Source organism: Pteronotus mesoamericanus, unplaced genomic scaffold (genome assembly GCF_021234165.1).
Source record: "Pteronotus mesoamericanus isolate MK-2021 breed Mesoamerican mustached bat unplaced genomic scaffold, CSHL_Meso_final contig_173, whole genome shotgun sequence".
NCBI classification, from domain to species: Eukaryota; Metazoa; Chordata; class Mammalia; order Chiroptera; family Mormoopidae; genus Pteronotus; species Pteronotus mesoamericanus.
Window position 1 is genome coordinate 16,037,270 of NW_026555072.1, and position 23,386 is coordinate 16,060,655.

At 37.5% G+C, this 23,386-nt stretch overlaps 1 protein-coding gene across 2 annotated transcripts in view; it reads left to right on the forward strand.

Moving 5' to 3' along the window:
• The window catches only part of DMD (dystrophin), a 1,878,371-nt gene that overhangs the window by 538,919 nt on the left and 1,316,066 nt on the right, over positions 1 to 23,386 (forward strand). For both annotated transcript variants that reach the window (XM_054566574.1, XM_054566573.1), the window contains exon 13: positions 15,694 to 15,813. In XM_054566574.1, coding sequence (XP_054422549.1) covers positions 15,694 to 15,813 — 120 coding nt within the window. The remainder of the gene's footprint in view (positions 1 to 15,693; positions 15,814 to 23,386) is intronic.

Below are 23,386 nucleotides of genomic sequence, written 5' to 3' on the forward strand. Positions count from 1 at the left end.
CATGGATGCGTGCACTCTCTCTCAAAATAAAAGTGTTTGCAAATCTTGCAAGCATACCATGAATATTACAGATATGCCTCTCTGTGTTCTGTGATAAGATCCTTTGCTCTCTTCATTTCAACAGCATTATGTTACAAGGTAGGCTAGAAATTGGACCACTATGAAATACCATGGAGATAAATCACTTTCACTGAATTTGCCAATTAGGCAAGGTAAAGCAATTAATCCTATATTGGTAGTTACTATTAAATCTAGCCAAACTGATAACTCTGGGTAACTGGAAAAATTTCAATTTGCTGACAGATTTCGAAGAGACCATTCATTTTTCATAGCTATTGCTTTGGGGAGAAAAGTTAAAGCTTTACTTTAGATATGAGTCACTCAAAAGTGATTCTCTGGGGAATGAACAAATTGAACCTCTTGTTTCCCTTGTGAAAGAACATGTCAGAAATAATTGGTTGGTTATTTCTGTCTTAAGAGACAGACTTTATTAGTAACGTTGATAAGGAATAAAAGGATTTCCCTTGAAGTGACAATATTATTGAGTGAAAATCTATTGTGGGCTTGAACATTCATTAATGGGAAAGAAGTTTTCTATTTTGGAGGGCATTTTAATAAAAAAGAAAATACTTGACTGAGGAATCTTTTCTCAGTGCATTCTGACTGAGATGAAGTTTAAAGCTTAGTTTACTAGCTATGTTTCCAATTCTTTTGAGAGATTTAGATTTTTGTCATTAGCTCCATTAACTTAATGCAACATCAACAAAGTCCTTGCCATGTAGGTTTTTAGAATTTTTCAGATATAAATGGACACACACACTATATTTTGACTTGAGTGGTTGGTCTGTGGTAGATACTGATAAATACTAATGAAATTACCTCTTAGAAGTTCAGTCACCTGTCCTTGCCCTGAAGCTTAGTTGATCTCAAACATTTGGTTTCCTAAGACTGTGAAATATCCTCTTCTGCTGACATTTAAAATGATCTAGGTATTCATGTTACAGGGAAAGTTTAGGTGTAATCCTGCTAAACGATTTGACATTTCATTTAATTCCATTGCATTCTATTGTACATCGCTGAACAAACAGTTATTAAAGCACAATGGGTGCTGTGAAGTATCCAGAGGCCTACCATATATGGAATCTTCTTCAAGAAGCTCGCATTCTAGTACATTCAATAAAGGCACAGAGAACAAGTTATCATTATACAAAGCAGAATTAGCAAATGTCTTGAGAATATGTTGAAAGCAATGGTTTGTTTGGGCGAAGGAAATGAGGTGGGGGAATGTTGGTATATCACTTGCCTAGGTCATGTGTTACACTACGCTTAGTGGTAGAGGACTACAGCCTCATCATGGAGGGTTTGAACTCAAGACCCAGGTGTTTGGAGTTACTCTGTGAGGAATAGGGACCCATTACTGGTGAGAAATTAAACTGAAGAGAATGACTATCTAGGAATACTTACCTTAAACTTTAGGAAGATATATCTTGTAAAATAAATCAGATCACAGATGAACAGGAGACCAGAAAACATCTTAGAGAGGTATCTCAGGAAGTACATAGAGCCTGAAAGAAGGCAGTGCCACTGAAAATTGTTAATAGGTATAAGACACATTTACCTAGACACATTTAGACAAGACACATTTTAGAAATCAACATCGGAAGCAATGGGACTAGATTTAGGGACTGAGCAGAGAACTCAAAATAATAGACTCTGACACTGGGCAGTTTAGAGGCTAAAGCTGGATTTTAAAAAAATACGCAAAGCTCATATATGACAGGTTCACATACTCAATGGAGAAAAGCTAAAAGTGTTTTTCTTAAGATCAGGAATAAGACAGGGATGTCCACTTTCACCTCTCTTATTCAACATAGTACTGGAAGTCCTAGCCACAGCAATCAGACAAGAAGAAATAAAATATATTGAAATTGGGAAGGAAGAAATGAAACTGTCATTATTTGCAGATGACATGATACTGTATGTAGAGAACCCTAAAGATTCAACAAGAAAACTACTAGAACTGATTAATAAATTTAGTAATGTAGTAGGATATAAAATAAATATCCCAACATTGGTTGCATTTTAAGCACCAATAATGAACTATCAGAAGAAGAAACTAAGAAAACACCACCATTTACAATTGCATCAAAAAAAAATGCAGCAAGACTTTGGTTCTTGAACTTAATTTGTGTTGAAGGTTGTATGAGAAGAGAATAGTTTGAAAACCAAATCATACACATATGCATTCTCTCCTTTGTTTGTCGCCCGAGAGATGTGTGTCTTGTCATACAGCTATCAGCATGAAAGGGTTGTTGGGTCAAGAACCAAAGCGTTGTTTGACAACTTGGTCAAGAACTGAATTGTTCAAGATGGGGGATGTTCGAGAACCAAGATTTGATTCTACCTAGGAATAAATGTAACCAAGGATGTACAACACCTGTACTTGGAAAATTAGTAAAACACTGAAGGAAGAAACTGAAAAAGATACAAATAAATGAAAGCATATACTATGTTCATGGATAATAAGAACTAACATCAAAGCAATCTATAGATTCAGTGTAATTCCAATCAAAATACCAATGATGTATTTCACAGAATTAGACAAATAATCTAAAAATTTATATGGAACCACAAAAGACCATGAATAACCATAGCAATCTTGAGAAAGAAGAACAAAATAGGAGGAATCATGCTACCTGATATCAAACTATACTACAAGGTCATAATAATCAAAACATAGTGGTACTGGTATAAAAACAAAAATAGAGATCAATGGAACAGAATAGGAAGCTCCAAATTAGATCCATGCCAAATAGACAATTTACAAATTTGACAAAGAAGGCAAGAACATACAATGAGGTAAAGATAGTCTATTCAATATATGATGGTGGAAAAATTGGACAGATATATGCAAAAAAAGAAAAAAAGCTGGAACACCTTCTTACACCATACACAAGAATAAACTCAAAATGGATTAAAGACTTAAATATAAGACTAGAAACCATAACACTCTTAGAAGAAAACATAGGTAGTAAAATCTCTGACATTTCTTATAGCAGTATGTTTATTATATATTTTTATATATCTCCTTGGGCAAGGGAAACAAAAGAAAAAATAAACAAATGGGACTACATCAAACTAAAAGGTTTTCACGCAGCAAAGGAAACCATCAACAAAATGGAAAGATAACCCACTGAATGAGAGAACACATTTGCCAATGATACATCTGATAAGGGGTTAATATCCAAAATTATAAAAACATACATATGTAACTCAACACCAAAGTACAAAACAGTCCAATTTAAAAATGGGTAAAGGATGTGAATAGACACTTCTCCAAAGAGGAGATACAGATATGGCTGATAGATATATGAAAAAATGTTCAATGTCACTAGTCATCAGAGAAATGCAAATAAAACCACAATAAAATATTGCCTCACTGCTCTGTCAGAATGGCCATCATCAATCAGCAAATGGCAAGTATTGTTGAGGATATAGAGAAAAGGGAACCCTCATGCACTCTTGGTGGGAATGCAGATTGCTACAGCCCCTATGCAAGACTACGAAGGTTCCTCAGAAAATTAAAAATGGAACTACCTTATGACCCAGCAATTCCAATTCTGGGTATATATCTGAGGAAACCCAAAACAGTAATTCAAAAGAATATATGCACCACATATGTTCCTTTCAGAGCTATTTACAATAGTTAAGCTTGTGATTGCAACCCAAGTGCCCATCAATAGATAAATGGATAAAAAAGCAGTGGTACACATATCCAATGGACTATTATTTGACTATAAAAAAATGAATGAAATCTTAGTATCTGCTACAGCATGGATGGACCAAGAGGGTATTATGCTAAGAGAAATAAGTCAGAGAGAGACAAATATCTATGATTTCGCTCACATGTGGAATCTAAAGAACAATATAAATGAACAAACAAAACAAACAGACTCATATATACAGAGACCAGGCTGATGGTCACCAGAGGGGAGGGGAGTTGGAGGACTGGGTGAAAAATGGAAGGGATTCAGAAGTACAGATTGACAGTTACAGAACAGTCATGGGGATGTAAAGTACAGCATAGAGAATATGGTCAACGATATTGTAATAACTGTGTGTGGGGCCAGGTGGGTGCTGGAAATGTCAGGGAGAACGCTTTGTAAAGTATATGATTGTCTAACCACTATGCAACACACCTGAAACTAATACAAGATAATATTGAATGTAAAACATAATTGCAAAATAAAAGGAAAAAATTAAAACTAGGCAAAACTAAGAAATGCAATAATTGGGAGGAGGATGAGCGATGTGGAAAGCCAAAAAATTTCATAGCATCAAGTAGTACTTTTAGTGACTTGTAAGCTCTCTTCCATCTTTGGCACAATTAAAAGGGCATGCTGTTTGTTACTGCTATGAAATTCTGTTTTGTGTCCCCTCTTTTGCCACCATAAGTGCTTAAATAATGTTTAATGGTTATGGTAGGAAAGATAAATGCTATAATTTGGAAAACTACTATGCTACAGTCAGAGAACCAGATAGACTTCTGTGTTTCTCCAAAGCCTAGCAGAGTGCTAAGCACATAATTGCTGCTCAGTCAATGCTTTTTTATTGGGTGGGGGGAGTGGATCCTTTAAATAATTCTAACTAGTTTTGTAATGCACAGAGGTTTCATCATTGCTACCTTTTTGACAGAAAGAAATCTGATAATTTAAATAAATAATAAAAATGTTTTGAAGCCCTGGCTGCTGTGGCTCAGTGGATTGAGTGCCAGCCTGCGAACCAAAGGGTTGCCAGTTTGATTCCCAGTCAGGGCACAAGCCTGGGTTGCAGGCCAGGTCCCCAGTACGGGACACATGAGAGGCAACCACACATTGATGTTTCTCTCCCTTTTCTTCCTCCTTTCCCCCTCTCTAAAAATAAATAAATAAAGTCTTTAAAAAAATAAAATAATTAAAAAAAACGTTTTGAGTAGGGACAAGAAACCAACTCATGTAGATGAAGAAGGAAGACATATCACAAAGCAAATTACATGGAGATCTTATCTTCACTTGTGTTTATTTCTTCTACTTGATTTCATCCCCTATTCAAGTATCTTATGGTTGGAAGCCTGGCGTCTTTATAAATATCACAGAAGATGTCACCAGCAGTCATACTTAGGTATATCCATGGAACTCCATCTTGTAACCCTTGGTTATGCAGGATAGGAAATCCATTTGATGTAATCAAATCCTTAGCTGGCTCCCTACCCCAGGATGGTGAGTTCATGAGGAAGATGTGCAGAGTAGACCAGCTAGAAAAACTATACTGTCTGCCATGAAAAGGCTTTGTTTTTTTTTTTTCTTCTTTTTATTGTTGTTCAGTTACAGTTATCCCACCTTTTTCCCTGTTGCTCTCCACTGCTCCGCCCCCAGCCGCTCCCACAGTCAGTCCCTGCCCCATTATCTGTGTCCATGAGTCCTCTATTCATGTTCCCAGACTTCCGTTTTTAAAGTTGTGTATAGACTTCAGGCCTTGTGAGTTTGGTTGAATGTCCTATAAACTGTGAGAACTCCTTCTGCTCTCTTGCTTCAGTCCTAGGCTCATTCAAGTTTTGTTGGTACTTCTAAGATGGGCTTACAACATAACCTTTCTTCCCAGATTTTTATTAAGAAATGAGAGAAAAGCCCTAGACATGTTGTTCTATCTATTTCTCTGGGTTCCATATAGACCTTACTTGACTTTTAAGGGGTAGGGAATAGGAATCATGGGAGAAGAATATACATTCTCTCAAGTGGGAGAAGACCTCATGACCATATCAGTATGCTGCATTATGGCAGATAGGTTCCAAGAGAGAATATACAGATAGGAAGGATTCATGAGAGAAAAGTCAAAAACAGTAGTATCCAAAGAAGCTAAGCCATGATGATAAAAGAAACTTGAACCTGCTACTAAAGCCCCAAAACTTATATTAAACACTCCTTTTGTGATTAGCATTTGTCACTAAGACTATCCAAGGTCAACATTGCCTGCAAAAAGCTATTTCCCATGAAGAGATACTCAACATTACTTTTGTGGAAAACTCAGTAAAAACACATAGTAGGCCCTCAGTATTGAGTGTAAGAGTCTATAAAATGTAATATCGGCATATCTCAGAGATACTCTGGGTTCGGTTCCAGACCAGTGCCATGAAGCATCTCACTAAAGTGAGTTGTCATATTTTTTTGCTGGTGGATGGTGTTGCTCTCAATTTCTAAAAAAAAAAAAGCACAACATCTCTGAAGCACAATAAAGTGAAGCACAATAAAATCTGGTATGCAAAAAAATTTTTTTTTAAATGCGGTATGCCTAGAGATTGAATTCAAGTGTCTCCAGGGGGTAAAACCTGTAACTCAACTGAGTACACACATATACATATAAACTTACATTTTAATTTTCTGTTTATGTGCCTTCTGATGTGGAGTTATACAAAACAGGTGTCTCTATACCTTATACTTATTTGAGCTCTATTAATAGCTCTCTTATACAAGAGGCAGTATATTACAGACTCGAGCCAGAATGCTTAGGTTCAAAACATAGCTCTTTAATTTCAAAAGTTGCTTAACTATTTAGTGCCTCAGTTTCTCCAGGTATAAAATTAGGATGATGATGATGATGATGATACCTATCTTAGAGGGTAGATAAAAATAGTTAATACATAATTATATAAAAAGCACTCAGAAATATATCTGACATCCAGAAGTATGTAAGTGATGTTAACTATTACTATTGTATAAGACCTGGCTCTCACCTTAATGGAATTGATTTCTGTGGTCATGATACTCTTTTGACTTAAATAAGTGGCAAGGTAATGTCAGAAAGAGTATCGCACTTATAGTGTATGTAGTAGTATATGCATGAGACTCAGTTTCAATTTTTTAAATATAATTGAGGAGATGCATCATTTTCCATTAACATACTATAAACAAGCCATAAATTCCAAGTAAAATTTTGCATACTGGATGATGTCATTGATTAAATAACAATAACAATAATGATCATAATTAAATTCATACCCATGTTCTTATTTTAACAAAATCAAGTGACCCCAGCTAACAGATTACTAATTAGTTAATTAGAAATTACTGAGTACTGATTCAGGAACATTGCTTGAAATATTGTTGCCTTGTTTGAAAGTACATCAGTGCATTTACTCAAATATAAATACCCAAAATCTTCTCATCTTAGAGATGCCAACTGTATGTTTTATACTTAATTATCCCTGTAAATCTTCTTTATTAGAATTTTCTGGCCTCTGGGGAGGGTAACAAAAGGAAAACAAAGGACCCTATTTCTCACTTATTGAGTTAGTGACATGTAAAGTATTTCTGTTTTTCTGAACCAATAGCAATTAATTTCAGTTCCCTTGAATAGATAATACAATATTAATAATGTGAATGAATTATTTAAGTATATAAACATGTTAGAATTCACTTTAGGGGAAAATTCTTCACAAGAAAGCTACAACAGATAAGAGAATGTGAATTTGAAGAAAATAATTTTTCTTGAAAAATATATTCATGCAACTTATATAACAAAATATGCGGCTATACATCCAATCTTCTGTTAGAAATAAGGGTGAATATGGCACTATGTCTCTTTCTAAAGAATGTAACATTGTTAACTATAGTATGTTACCATTTTATGTTTAATACTTATGTTGTAGACAGAATGATTTCTAGTCGCACAACTGGTAGAACTCTCTTATTTAATGGAACTGCATACTTCAAAAATAATTTATATTGGGTAACATTTTCTATTCCATTAACAATTAAAGAGCTGGGTCATAGCTATTGAGAATGAGAAAACTGCTCAATGGGATATTTTTACATGATGTTCTATAGCTTCTGCACACTGAGAATATTTAGCAATTGAAAGATATAATATGATTACCAAAGGTATTGGAAATACTGATGTCTAAAGGGGTCATAACAAGGTGATGATGTCAGAAATAGAAGAAAATAAGCATTTTCTCCCTTCCTACCAGCTCTATTAAACACCGTGCTGGAAGATTCTAATATATTATGTTGTTTAACTTGAGAACTAAACCTGTCCTGTAGGGATTTTAATTTCTAATTTGCAGATAAACAAACAAATTCAGATAAGTTAAGGAGCTGCCCAAGGTTGATAGACTTGGGCTTTTATCTTTACCTGTTGGCTTTGAACCCAGACTCTTTCCCTCCATTTACAGATTCCAGTGAAGCTTGACTCTAGAGGCTAGAGCAAATATAGGGAGTAGCAAAGAGACTGCAGAAATGTCGCTCATGGCTTCCCAGGCTGGGGAATACCTAGAAGGACTGGATGGACAGACTGAACGCATAGGTCTTCAAGCTCAGAGTCAGCAATGGGGAAAGAGAACACACAGGTGGTGGCTGTCTATGAAATGCTCAGAATACAACTGCTTAAGGAAATGGTCTTCCAACATTTATCCTGTAGCTCTCGCTTTAAAATTAGGGAATAAAAGGGACAAGAAAGGGAACATAGAAGAAAATATGCTTATGATGAGAATGACAGAATGTTTGAGTAAGAGGGCAATCAGTAGGATTGAATATCATATCTATACACTAATCACTGCATATGACTTTCTATGCAGCACCAGAGACCTTGCACTCCAATCTCTCTCCCAGCAAGCCTGTTCTCTTCTTTTCCAACAATTATTGTCAGGCTAAAGGCATTTTGTAAGAATTTGTTACATTTTCTTGGAGTTTGCTTTACCTTCTGATTTCAGTGGCATAGCTAGACATGGGATCTATGGGTGTGTGCATAGAGGGAGGAGTAAAAGTAGGGCAATTGAGGTCTGTTATTCAGTGATTAGGGTCTGTCTTCCCTCCATGAAATAGCTCCTCTGAAAAAGCTTTTTGTTGTTTTTTTTTTAAGCAATGTCTGAGACCACTAGATCAGTTAATTTAAAGCTACTGTTGTTACTCTCATATAAATAATTTGGAAGTTAAAGTCCTATTTAAAGATTTAAAATGTATTATATATTTGTCGAAATCCTAAAAACTTTGCTGTAACTTAGCCCTCCTTTTCCTGGATTTCCAAAACCTCATTCCTTTCCTGTACTCCTGATGCTGAGTAGAGGACGATGGGAAGCATGAAGTAGATGAGGGTAAATTAGGTGAATATTGGCTTCTTGCGATATGCTTTAACGTCTTTGTTCTGAATGTGCCTCGCTATGAGTTTTTAGAACTAACTAGCTGTTACTATTTATTGAGTTCAGACGGTGTGCCAGGCAAAGCGCTAATGAGTTAGAGCTTTGTCAGTCTTCTTAACCACCCAAAGAAATAGGCACCGTTGCTATCCCAATTTTGAGAATTAGGAAACTCAGGCTCAGCGTGCTTGAAAACGTTCCCCGGGTCCCATAACTGGTTTGCAAGGTATCCAGGTATCCTACCTAGGAACTCAGACGGGAGATCCCACATGTTAAGCATGCACATATTTTTGTCAGTCTATCATCCACACCAGGTCCTTTTCTACTTATGTCCTGAAGGGTGTAGGGGTACATCGTCAACTCTGTCTTAAAACAATCTTTCATGTTTATTGAGCCCCCTTCCTGCGGCTGGAAAGCATTAGGTGCTTTGAAAATCTTTCAAGCGCCTTCACTAAAATGGCCTTTGGGGCCCCCCACCTTTGGTAGTTTATGAGTTGACAGAAAAATAAACATTTATTTTTTAAAAAGATTAAAAACAATAGGTCCTCATAGAAAGACGAACAAACATGCAATCCCATTGAAGTGTGTGTCAACGTAAAAGCTCTTCTAGGTTCACCCATTGAGGAAGCTTATTTAAAATATTCGGCAAATGTACAACGAAATTACATACTGTAAATAGACCTTCATGAGGAACTAGACAATACTGCGACCAGCGAGGCTTAGCAAAGTGAATATTGGCCTGACAATAATATGGCAAGTCATTTTCAGATCATTTCATTCAGTGAAGAAGGGGGTAGAGGGCCTAGCCCATGCAGACATGGAAAGAAGAAAATAAGATTGGCCGTAAGAGAAGAGGTGAAGCAAAGGATAAATTGCCTACCTCCCCATCATTTCTGAAGAAATTGTAAAACTTTCTGATTTAGCCAGGACTCTTTTATTTCAAAATAAAATCCGTCCACATCCAGGTGTATTCCATTAGCTAATTGTTCATAACTATCTAGGGACTTTTTTTCTTTTGTCTGGAGATGTACTTTCCAAGATACTACTTTCTTAGATGTTAGACTTATCCCATGTTCTCAGAAACTCTTCTGGTTTCTTAAGATTTTTTGTAAATATAATATTTGATACAACATCTGTGCTCATTGGTCTTTCTTTTTATGTACATTTATTGGATTAAGCTAAAATACTACAAGTGACTTTAACTTAATATTTTCTTAAATGATGTTGTAATTATATTAATTTAAAATGATATGTGGGAGGCAATAGATAGCCTTAGAACCCACAGAGAGCCTATGAAATGTTGTTTCTAGGGAGGTGTGTGCGCACGCATGTGTATGTACTACCTGCAAGTGTTGGCGACTTCCTGTCAGTTAATCATTGAAGTAGAAGGAATAATACAGTAAACTATGGACCCAGGCAACCACTGCCCTTTCCTGTTCCATGTTCCTGAGCATATAATATGGCCAAGGGAAATATGTTCTCAGCCCTCCTATGGAGCTTACAGGAGACCCAGCCTTGTCTGAGTTTTTTTTACTACTGTACCTTTCTATTAATTGTTGCTTTTCACCTCTTGTAAACATTAAATTCAATCATTCCCTCACCTTGCATATTTCCATGACCTTATGAAAGATTTTATTTAATTCTTTTTAGACAGGGGAAGGGAGGGAGAAGAGGAGGAAGAGAAACAGTGTGTGGTTGTCTCTCTTATGCCCCTAACTAGGGACCTGGCCCACAACCCAGGTATGTGCCCTGACTGGGAATCGAACCAGTGACTCTTTGGTTTACAGACTGGCACTCAATCCACTGAGCCACACCAGCCAGGGCCATATCCTTATTTTCCAGAGATTGTTTCACATGTGGGATAAGAAAGTCACAGTATCATAGCATAAGTCTGAAGTAAATACTGAAGTGACTCTTTCTCCAGTGGCTGTCTTAAGCCAGTTTTTAAAAGCCAACTTGACATGGGTCATAACAAGGATTTCACTGATAACATTTGAAGGAACTAGAAGGAAAGTCAAATTTAAATCATAAAACTGAATATGTACTAAGGGAGTAACAAATTCGGTCTGGTGCTTTTACTAGAGGATAATTGATAAAAAATCGAATTATTTACAGAGGTATCAAAAAGTATAAGCTTGTCACAATCTAAGCGATTTTAATGCTAAATTTCAGTTTGGGCCTTTTTTCTTGTCATGAAGGGAAAAAAAGATTCTTAGCTGACATTAGAGAATAAACATTACTGACATTTGTATCTCTATAATAATGGTATTAGAAATTTAATTAGGAGCATGCCAGATTTTTAATAAATCTGGTAAGTGTAACAATAATGGCAAGACATACATAATGAAATACCTAGTGTATATATATGTGTGTGTGTATAAATAATTTATATGCTTTTAATAAAGAAACGATTTTAACAGTCATACATTACAACATTTTAATTTGAATATATTATTGTCTGATATGCAAAAATTTTAGCATACTTCTCTGGGGGTACATCTGTATTTGGAATATTTTGGCTCATTTTTCAGGCTTAATTAGCACATCAACTGTAAATTTACATTGTATAAATTTAGCTAAGAGAACTTCAAATCCATACGAATTAAATATTTAATTAAAATTAATTTTAAAATGGTTTTATAAAACTTTAATGTATTTTAAAAATTAGTAGTCTTGAGAATTCATGTTTTCTCAAAGAAAGAAGGCAGAAGGGTATACTTTGTACTAATGATCACTTGTTTATTTGTGGATACATAAGTTGGCAGGAAAATGTAACTTTTTAGACCTATCTGTTTGAATTTGACACTTTTGCTCCTTCTAAGAATAAGCCTTTCCTAAAAATGAACTCTGGACATTGGATATTTTATTGTGTTTTGTCTTTTGCTGATACGGGGGGTAGGGGGGTGATTAGCTAATACTGTGATATTCAGTAATATTTATTTCCATAGCCCGGGTCTGGGAAAATAAGAAATATGATTATAATGTTGTAGTAGCTTCTATCTTGCAGCTATAGAGTATGCTCAGAAAGGTCAATTTAACTTTTTTTTTTAATTTAATCCCTGATTAGGAACAAAAGAAGAGATATTTGAAAAAGTTGTGGAAGAGAAAAGAAATAGTAGAAATAGTTTATGCTGATCTGCCTCAGCGCTATTCACTGCTTACAATATTCAGCCACTGTAGAGAGCTTCTCCCTCTGCCCAGTATAAGTCCCGATAGTTCTTGTGTTCGATTTTAAAGCTATCAACGCACAGCTAGCTGTAGTGGCACTTTTGCACTGTGCAAAAGCATAAAGTGCCAGCCCTTGATCAATACGGCAAGAATGCAATTTCTGATTCTAAAACGAACAGATAAGCAAAACAAAAGCAGAAATCCAAATGCTGGAGAATATTAATAATACATTTGGTCACATATGCTCTAAAAAGCCTCAATCTGAGTGTGAAAATAAGCATTTATGGATCAAGCAATGCTCAAGTTCCTTTACTAAAATATATTAAAACAGCAGAAATAACCATGCATGTGTAAAAATTGAACAGCATGGCGTTATTTTATAGTTGCTTTTAATATATGTCATTATATATACTCTCATACTGGAGTCATAGGAAAAAAGAATTGGTCACATTAAAGAAACCAACTCATGCTATATTGGCTACCAAAATATTATTGCAATTATTATATTTAAAATTCCTGGCTGACACATTTGAAATGTTCCCAGTCCTGGCTTATATAACTCAGAAAACCTCAGACTCAACATGACTTTCAAGGACAACTCTGAATGTTAATGTTTCCATTTTTGGCCTGATAGCTGAACGAGCTTTATTAACCAGTGTAAGCTCTGGAATGTCAAAGGCGTGATAGACAGTGTAGACTCCATGCACAAACTAGATGCACAGTCATTGTATTCTAAATTGCTTCACTTGAAACTGTAGCGTGAAACTCAAGAAAGAGGAAGTAAAAGTAAGTGATTTTATAGTGCTCTGAAATTTTAGACTTGACGAATAAAAGTCGTAGGATTAAAATGCTCATGTAGTTGAGTTTATGATGCAGCCGATCCTAGTAATTTTCCTTATACCTGCCATAGGGTTTAAATAACTAAGCTGGACTGACAGATGCCAAGCATCATTGTTTCAGGAGAAGGGGCTGCAGGTTTTCCAGAAAGTAACACGTACTGTCCCAAAACATTATTGTATTATATAATAAAATGTTCTAAGAAGCCAAATAGACAATTAGAAGTTCTGCATACTCATTCAGGGATTTCCCGGTGATAATCAGTGTATCATGAGAAGGTCTTAGGAAAACTGGATCTCTCAGGCAGGATGTGCCAGCTCCAGAGCAGCCTTCTCAGTTTTCTTCTCCTCTTTCTACCTTTTATTTATTCCTCTCTTTGTCCCTGTTTATCTTTACCAAAAACTCATATACTATGATTTTTCAAAGGTTGGAGTACTGTCGTGTGGTTATCTGTGCTCATTAGTGTAATTGTAATTACACTTTTAAAAAAGTTAATCCCTCCTATTGAGTCATAATCTTTATGTGATCAGGCAGGGACAAACTCATCAGCGCATGTTGCCCTCACCAACATTTATTGATCTTTAGTTGCCTGGAATATGTAGGGAGAAAGACAGAGGACATGTCTGTTTCAGTGAATTTTATAGTCCGGTAATTAGAGACAAGCAACACGTGACTCAACTGAAACACAAGAAAGTATTGAGTAGTGAAAACGTTATGCTAAAAAAAAATGGAGAGAAAAAGGGAGTAACTAAGGAGCAGATTTAGAACATGTCCATGAACAGCATCTCTGGTCAGGGCACACTTAAACTGAGGGATGAAGCAAAAGAAAAAAAAAAAAACATAACAGAACGTACAGACACAGAGAACAGTGTGGTGATGACCAGAGAGTAAAAGGGGGATAAATGGTTATGGAAGGAGACTTGACTTGGGGTGGTGAACAGAAAAAAATAAATAAAAATCCTGAATGACAAAGAGAGATTATTTAAAGATATGGAGGAAGAGCAATTCAGACAAGATAGTAGCTTGACACATTTGTGGAAGAGACAGAGAAGACAAGTGTGGCTTGAAAGAGTGTCAGTGAGGGGGAACGATGAGCACAGTTAGACTGGAGAGGTAGGCTGGTGCTAGATCATAAAAGGATTTCAGCTAAAGAATTTGGATTTTCCGTCTTGGCGTAATGGAAATCCATTGGTTTTTAGGCAGAGGAGTGTCATTTGATTTATAGTTGAGCAAAGGGGAAGGCACCAGCAAAGGAGTTTAAAAGCAGCACTTCATGAGTGGGAGGATAATCGAAGCTCGGGAGAAGACGATGACAAGAATGAATGAGTGGTTAATTAGGTTAGTAATTGAAATGTCAAGTAAGAGGCTATAAAAAAAAATGGCTGCTCAATTTGAGAGCCTGGAGGTTGATGGCAAGCTTTATAAGAGGTGTTTCAGTAGGATATTGGGCAAAGAGAATAGGAGGGTAAGGAAGTGGAAAGAATAACTTTAAAAAGCGCAGAACGTTTTCCGTGAAGAGGAACACATGTTAGGGGAGCAGCAAGGAGGATTTGTTGGCTAAGGGGAATGTGTTTTGTTTGGGATGACGATGGAGGACTTCAGGAGAGATGGAGACATTGAACATGCCAGAGGCAGCAGGTAATTTTAGGAGAAAAGTTCTTGAAGAGTGAGAGGAGATTGGATGAGGGGCAGAGCACCTTCCCACACCTTTCTGAAGGGATGTTCTCTCTATACTTTCAAGATCAACTGATGGTAGAAACGTGCAGATATTGCTGAGCATCATGACTGAAAATTTATGTAGAATGGTCCCGGCTTAATAGAAAATTGCATTGCCCTTTTGGTCCTCACATCCCCTTCTGGGGGCCTGCATGGGGACCTTACAATCTCAGGGACCTAAAATAACCTCATAGGATGGGCTGAAATGAACACTTCCTAACTAAAAGCAGTTCACGGCGGGTAGTCATGTCCTACACTAGAATCGTCCCTCACAAAAGTCAACCTTTACCTTCATTGAGCCTGTGTGTTGTCTTTTTGCATCTATGGTAACATACCTTTGGAATGGCAGGTAGCATCCTTTTTCCAAAGCCCTAGGCACAACCAGCACATAAGAGCAGGGACCACAAATCCCCTCATTATTATTGTTGCCATGGTAGTTGCTGACTGTTAACTCTACCGTACCCATCTATTTACAAGAAGTATGTGTTTATCATTTTACCTTTCATTCAATTCCAGAGATCGGCCCCCGCCTTTGCTTTCTCCCACCTCCCTAATCTATCGCCGATGGATTTCATGGAACCCACTTACGTCTTCTCTTTTGATTGGAATGTATAAAATAAAGTCCAAAACGGCCTTTCGACAGAGCACTTTCTCAATGCGTTGAAGTTTTGCTTCCCAGCAGTTGTCAGTTTGGCTCAAATCAACTCATAACAATTCTAAAAAAAACTACCCCAAATATGGCAGAAATAAGTCCTATCCATTTGGGAAGAAATCTTAATTTACTTGCACAATTGATCTTTCAGGTGCTTCAAGAAGACCTAGAACAGGAACAAGTCAGGGTCAATTCTCTCACTCACATGGTGGTGGTCGTCGATGAGTCTAGCGGGGATCACGCCACTGCTGCTTTGGAAGAACAACTGAAGGTCAGATGATTTTTCTTTAATAGACTGAATGCCATTTAAAATAATTAATTGCTATTCACAAAATAATTGGTATGTTTACAATGTAATCTGCATATTACCAATATGTATAGTGCACCGTTTTTCTTTAAGCTAATTCAGATAAGGTTCCATTTGTATATAATGCCTTTCAGCAACTATGTACTGTTTGCTCCCACTAGTTCCCTGGCTTTGGGGTAATATAGAAATGCAGATTCATTGTTTTATTATAACCAAATAACATGTATTAGAGAACTGAACAGGGGAATATTATGTATGCTCATTTTAAACCTATATTCTAAGGAGGACAAAGGTAAAAAAAAAAATAACACACACACATCACATTCAATCAAACAACGATAAATTGAACACCTTCTGTGTATTCTTTCCTGAAAACCTTCAGTTGTAGTTTTGATGAGAGCATAGCAGGATATTCAAGTCATCGAAGTTTTGTTGGAGCAGATACTTAGCCTTTCAAGTCCTCATTCAGTCAGAGTCATAGTAACTGTGTCCTTGGAAACACAACCAATACATAGAAACAAAGGAGAATATGGATACTGTCATATTTTTACCTTTTCTTCCTAACTGGGAATGAGAAAGTTTTACCGTAAAAAAATGAAAACAGTTTTAACAAAGTATATATACATATACGAAAGCATCAACAATATGGGAAAATACAATTTATTGTTCTGAATGTGACATGTGTGCTCACATATATACACAGCTACAGATTATATTTGAGGTGTTTATTGTACCCACCAAATGTCTGCCTCTCCTTTGTGATAGTTAAGGGCCAGTAGTCTGACACGTTTAAGGATCCAATCAATGAGGGTTTAAATAGCTTTATCAGCTCAAGGTTGTTCTAAACATAGTTTCTCTTACTTAATTTATAACTCGATTTCTTGAAGCCTTGTCTCTGTTTTGTCCTTTTATTGTGTGAATCGTGTGCCCGCGCGCGCGCGTGTGTGTGTGTGTGGTTTTATCTCAGTGAAATGTCATTTCCTCAGGTTACTCCTGTAGACTGACAGTCCCCAGTCCTGGTGTCTCACTTGCCATTACTAAATGACAAAGAGAAAGCCTTGAACTCCTACACCTGAGCATTTGATGTATACTAGTGACCCATATTAATTGCTTAGGTTTCAATGAAATTGCAGGGATTATAGATCCAAAAAAGGCTTATGACACCTGATTTTAAAATGTATCACTGAATGTATGATCAAGTATATTGCACACACACACACACACACACACACACACTCTCATAACCAGCTAACGGGCTAGTGACAAGCCACCACTATACCCATTTTAAGGAAGTCTGTAGGGGGTTGGGTCTGGGATGGGTGGAGGGAGGTAAAGGGGTAAAAATTGAGACAACTGCAAGAGAATAAACATGATTTATAAACAAACAAACATAAATAAATAAACAGGAAGTCTGTAGTTCTGATACAGTAATGTTGTAACTAATTATGGATGGTAAAATCCTAACATTAAGTGTTTCTCAGAACTGTTCGGAGAAGACAAAAGAAGGCTGGGGGCAGAGCTTGCAAGAGTGACTGGTTAAAAAGTTAAGGTAGAAATTTTTTTCTAAGTCCTAGAGTATTTCGGGTTAAAATAACAACGGAAAAACATCCATTTTGGCATCACCAGGCCAAGTACTACTAGCTTCGGAATATGATCAGTCCGAGGTGATGCCTGTGGGACCAGGCCACCTGGAAAACCAGTCCATAGAACTGGCAGATGGTGACCGGGCTAGATCTTAGGTAAGGGTAAATTTAAATTAAGTGCGGTGGTCTGAAGGTTTTGTGAATTTTATCCTGCTTGCTTTCGTTTTTCACCTTGTTTCCCCCATTTTTCACCAGAGACATCTACCGAAATAGCTATGCATGTGTTAGCTCTCCCTGATTCACACAAAATCAGTCTCCCGTTGTCCCTGTTCGCCTGCCCCCTTAATTAGTGTTGACCGCTGTGTCCCAAGCTCCGTGACTCTTTTTCCCTTTTGATACCCTCCTTTCTATCTACATAGCTGCTCACTGTCACCTTACTTTTAGATAATCTAGACTAGTATATAAAAGGGCAGAGTTAGAAGGAATTAAGTGCTTAGAAAGCCCCTGGTTTAGCTTTTCTATCTTCTCATTCTATCAGTTTCCTCAGGCCCCTGAGGAATCCATGCTTGAATTCGATGCCTTATTTAACAATTGGCTTGAATTGCCCTGCAATGCTGGGCTCTTATTTGCCTTTGCAAGTTGGATGATTCTTTCTTGGCTTCTTTGCACATGAACCTACTCTTGTCTTACCTAGTTTAGTGCTTAAGAGGAAAAGAAAGAGGAAGAGAAGTTGATAAAGACCCGGAAGAGAGAAGAAGTAATAAAGGCAAAAAAAAAAAAACAAAACAAAACCAGATACACTGATACATTGGAGGAGCCACTTGATCAGCAACACAAATACCTTCTGCATGCCATAAAAGTCCCATGTGTACATCAGAGATCGCAGACTCTCATATTCCCAGAGGAATTCTGTTAGCCGTAATGGGAAGTGGTTTGGCAAAGAGAAACACATGTATGAACTTCATACAAGGGGGAAGAAACTGGTAGGGACCTCACAGGACTCTTTGAGGGCTTTTATTAGAGTGAGGTGTAGTCACCCAGAGCTATTCCCCAAAGTCTGATAGTGTTGAATGCTCACCGCACAGCTTATTTCTCCTCCACGGTCTCCCGCATTACCACAACGCCTTAATCCATTTCACTTGAATTAGCTGAAGTACCATCTAGAGCCTCAAAATGAATACCCAGTGGCCTTCCGTTAACAGATGCAGATGGGGACAGCTAGAAAAGGAAGTCCTTGATGTAGTACAATAAGAGAGGGATGTGCTCATTATCATCTTAAGTTAGAATTCTAAAAAGAACTCCTCATAGAATACCTTTGCATGTCTTGACTTACTTCAATGAACTCTAAGTTAGATTTTTCTCTAACTTTGAAAGACATTTAGAAACCGTTTTAAAAGGTTTGACGAAAAACAAAGTTAGGTCAGAACAGGTGCTCAGGGATTCTGAAAGATGGCATGGCTTATGAAGGATAATATTCTGCAAAGTGCAGTCTATTGTGAATTAATTTGATTCTCTCAGCGGTGCAGCTTGTCCCTCAGCATTGCCACCACTGGTCAGAAACTTGTCCTTAACTTTAGAGGCTTCTAGGATGTCAGCAGACAGGTCTGCTTTGTGAGTGGCGATGCCAATAAATAGTTGTATTGAGGGGTCGCTTGGCTAAGTAACTGAGATTGGTAATCTGTGTAGAGTCTTCAATCCTGTAGGACATCATCCTATCTCTTTCTAAGCATCCTGCGTTCCATTTTTAATTTTCTCAGTGAGTGAGTACTTCTTATGTTCTTTCAGTGTCCCAGGGATTGTGCTGGGTGACAGGTAAAACAGTGAGCAGAAAGAGCATTGTCACTTCCTTCCTGGGTCAGGAGTGAGTGATTTATGAGCTGACTGCTTTCCTTGGAACCTCAGAACAATGGTAGCCATTTCTCAGGCTCCCTCTTTGAAATCAAATGCTGATTCCTTGTCACCTGTGGTGGGCTCGGTGACTGCCCTCTGGTACTGGCAGTGTCGCAGAAGAAGTAGGCATCGATCAGATCTTTGCCAAAATGAGCAAATACTTAGGAATGGACACGATGCATTTCTATGAAGGAAAGGAACAAGGTTTTGTGATGACAAATTAATCGGGCTTAAATTGAAATTTGAAGGCATGAAATGATTCCCTAGGAAAGCGATGCGTAAGCGAGGCTCTGAAGGCTATGTTGGCGGGAGCTGTCTAAAGTGTGTGCAAAGGGGATTGGTGGAGGCGGGTACAGTTTCCCGGAAGGAGAATTAGTATGTCACGTGAGCATGTGACCCTCAAGGGCCTGAAAAAGAGCCAATTTAGCTACAACGCCAAGGTCAGAACAGGGGTACTAGAGGAGTCCTGGCAGGTAGATCGGGGCCTACCTAAGAATTAGAATTAGCGTGTGATGCCAAACTCCACCATAATTCGAGTCATGAGTCACGTCTTGAGCAGCAGCTCTCTGCCAGGGTGACAGCTAGGACTACAGTGATGAGGAAGGGCGGGGGCTACGGGCAACGGTCCTGCCCTCCTGGGCCTGCACTAACCAAATGCGAAATGACACCCATGATGAGCTCAGTGTGACAAAAATAATATTGGCTAGATGACCTGTCTTGCTCTAGAAGGTCAGGGAAATAGAGGCTAATTAGGCACCGCTAAAGAGTAGGAAAGTGTTCTGGATAGAAGAGCAGGATTTATTTATTCATTGGAGAAATGTATATTGAGCGCCTAGGGTGCCAGGCAAAAGCCTAAGCTTTGGGGTTAAGCGTGGACAAAACATAAATCAGTCCTCTGTGAAACTTACATTCTAAGTGGGCAGCGTCGTAATTCCACAAGTTTTATGCTATGAAAAAGTGGTAAGAACTGTAGGGAAAAACAGACTGGGGCAGGGAGCAGTTTTATGTGAAGCGGTCGAGGAAGCTTTATTGAGAAGGTGGCATTGCAGCAAAAACTAAAACAAAGTACGGGAGGTGTTTTGAAGGTACACAGGTCCCATGGGGCCTTTTACATTTGAAAAATTGAAAATAGACAATAAATGGAGCTTAGGGAAAGCCTTCTGTTTGAAGGAGATAGCTGTTTCTAGTAAAAAAAAAAAAGAATGAGAAACATGTTTAGGCCCATAGATTGCATAGATGCTTTCATGAAAACCCCTTACAAGGTGAAGGCAGCACTATTCAAGTCCCATTTTTAGATGTGTTCTTCTATACAAGTTAATACTTGAGAGTCCAACTAGATGTATTCAGGGTGTCCGAGGCTGCAGACCCACCAGGAGTGTTTCTGGCATATAAAAGGTATTTGGATCATCTAACTACCTACCATTTTGCAGAAGTAAGGGTATATTGAAAAGAATGGATGCAGACAAGCATCATCTTTTGAGGAGGACAAACCTGGAAAATAAATTTTAGAGCATATTTTTAAATGTAACACTGCACACGTATTGACTTCCTAGCTCATCTGATGGAGTCCATAAACGTGGCATTTTTAGAGGAATAATTTTTGAAGATAAGAAAGGCCTCTAACAGCTTAGACATGCTAACTAAAATCAAGTCATGAAAACCAACTTTATATCAGATGACATGAAACAATTTTTCCAAATATTATGTATTATTATTAAGACAAATTCTTTGGTGGATTTATTAAGTTAGTTGATCCAGTGGACTAGAATGAATATGAAGTACAGTGTCTGATTTCCATAAAGTATTTTGCAAAGCCTCCCATGATACTGTGGACAAGGTGAACCTTTCTATCCCTGCATGGCCTGGTGGAAAATGGCTGTGTTGTAATAGATTTCTTTCTGGCATCTGATGTATGTGCCAGAGGATTGGATTGAAAATAATTTGACTCCTTTATTCAGACTGCAGTGTCAGAAAATTTGGGGGAAAGAGCCCATTGGAGCATTTAGCTAGGGAACTGTGTAAGTTTTACCCGAACGGGAGTGGTTAATGGATGATTTCCTTGGCCACATGACATTAGAAGATTTATAGCAATGTCCTGTGACGTTAGAATGTCACATACAAATGTCATATACTCATCTTTCATGTTTTAAATCAGGAAAAAAGTATGCTTATTGTTTGAAATTTTGCTGTTTATAAAAAACAAAATCTTTAAATAAAGTTTTTGTTAAGAAAGTTCTGACTTCCCATCCATTTCTGTGAATATAAATATGCATGTGTGTAACTGTAGTTGAATGTGTATATATACACGCATATATCTATTTATTTAACATTTATATACAATTATCTTCACTTTTATCTTTTCTCTATACATATGGGGGTGTGTGTGTGTGTGTGTGTGTGTGTGTGTGTGTTTGTGTATGTGTGAGGGAGAGAGAGAGAGAGAGAGAGAGAGAGAAATCTGAGAGAGAGAGTGTATCAAATGGTAGATACTACCTGGGCACAGGGTCAATATTAAATCAAAGCAAGATGATATAGATTCTTAGTTAATTGATGCAACTCTGGACACAATATAGTACCTAGATTAAAAGGACTAATATTTCCGTTCAGTGCTGGTTTGAATACACTTTATATTTTATTAATTTTGCTGGATTTTTCCAGGATGTTGTCTTCCTCTAAAGAATGTTTATATTGTGTTGGCCAAAAAGTCTATCTTTTTTTTTCCATAAAATAAAGGACACATTTTTCATTTTCACCAATAACTTTATTGATTTGGCTATTTCGAGTATGTTGGCTATCTCCCACGTGGTATAACAATGATTATTCTTAGTTAATGTCTTGATTTGATTGCTATCAGCTTCAACTGGTCTTCCCAACCATGGAGCATCCTCCCGCGAAAAATGTCCAGCAAGAAACTTTGCACAACACTTTTGACACATTTGATCAGTCACAGTACCTCCTCCATTTACTGCACAAACCTTTTTTTTGCATTTTAGTTGCATTTTTACTTTTCTTGAGATAATAAAGCCTAATATACTAAAGAGTTGCATATTTTCTTCCATCTTCAACATTAAAATGGCTACAGAAAAAATTCACCACTTTGATAAGTTTTTTAAAATTTTTTTAAAGATTCTGTTTGTTTATTTTTAGAGAGAGGGGAAGCGAGAGGGAAAAAGAGGGAGAGACACATCCATGTGTGGTTGCTTCTCGCACACCCCCCACTGGGGACCTGGCCCGCAACCCAGGCACGTGCCCTGACTGGAATCAAACTGGTGGCCCTTTGGTTCACAGGCTGGCGCTGAATCCACTAAACCACACCAGCCAGAGCAGGTTTTTTTTTTTTTTTTTTTTTTTTAATGCATGCTGTTGCGATAGCTTTCACAATCCAGTCTAACAAAATTGTTTCAAATGAAGTTAAAGACAATTAAGTGCTACTGGAGCCATCTTACAGAAAAAAAAAACAAAAAACAAAAAACAAAAAAACCCCCAAACAAACGGACTTTTTGCCTGACCTAATGCAGCTAGGAGTATTTAATTTTAAGAAAAAAATGAAGCAGAAATGAGGGGCATGTGAACAGTATTGTCTATTGAAGAAGGAAGGCATTTTCTCTGTTACTTTAGAAAATTGTGCTATGAAAAATAGGTAGCATTTGATAGGCCTGGATGCCTTCCACTCAGATCTCTTTCCTGAGCCCAGTTTCTTCTATCCCATATATTTCTGGATACTTCTACCTTAAAGTCTAAAAAGCACCTCAGGCTGAACAAGATGAAAGTGAACTTACTGTGCCCTACTTCCCTGTGCACTTGCTTCCTTTACTGACTTCTCCATTTTTGTTACGACATCACCGTTTGCCATGACACCAGAAACCTGGCCTCATTCCAGACCCATCCTTTCCTTTCCCTGTGAGCCTTCTGCGTGGAACCAGTCACAGCATTCTTTAAATGTCTCGTATTTCTTATTTTATGTTTATTCCTGTCACTGCTTCTCAAGGGAAAGCTCATATTATCCACCCCTGGAAGTCCTTGCTTACATTCTTAAGTCTCTTCAATCCAATTTCCACCTTTAA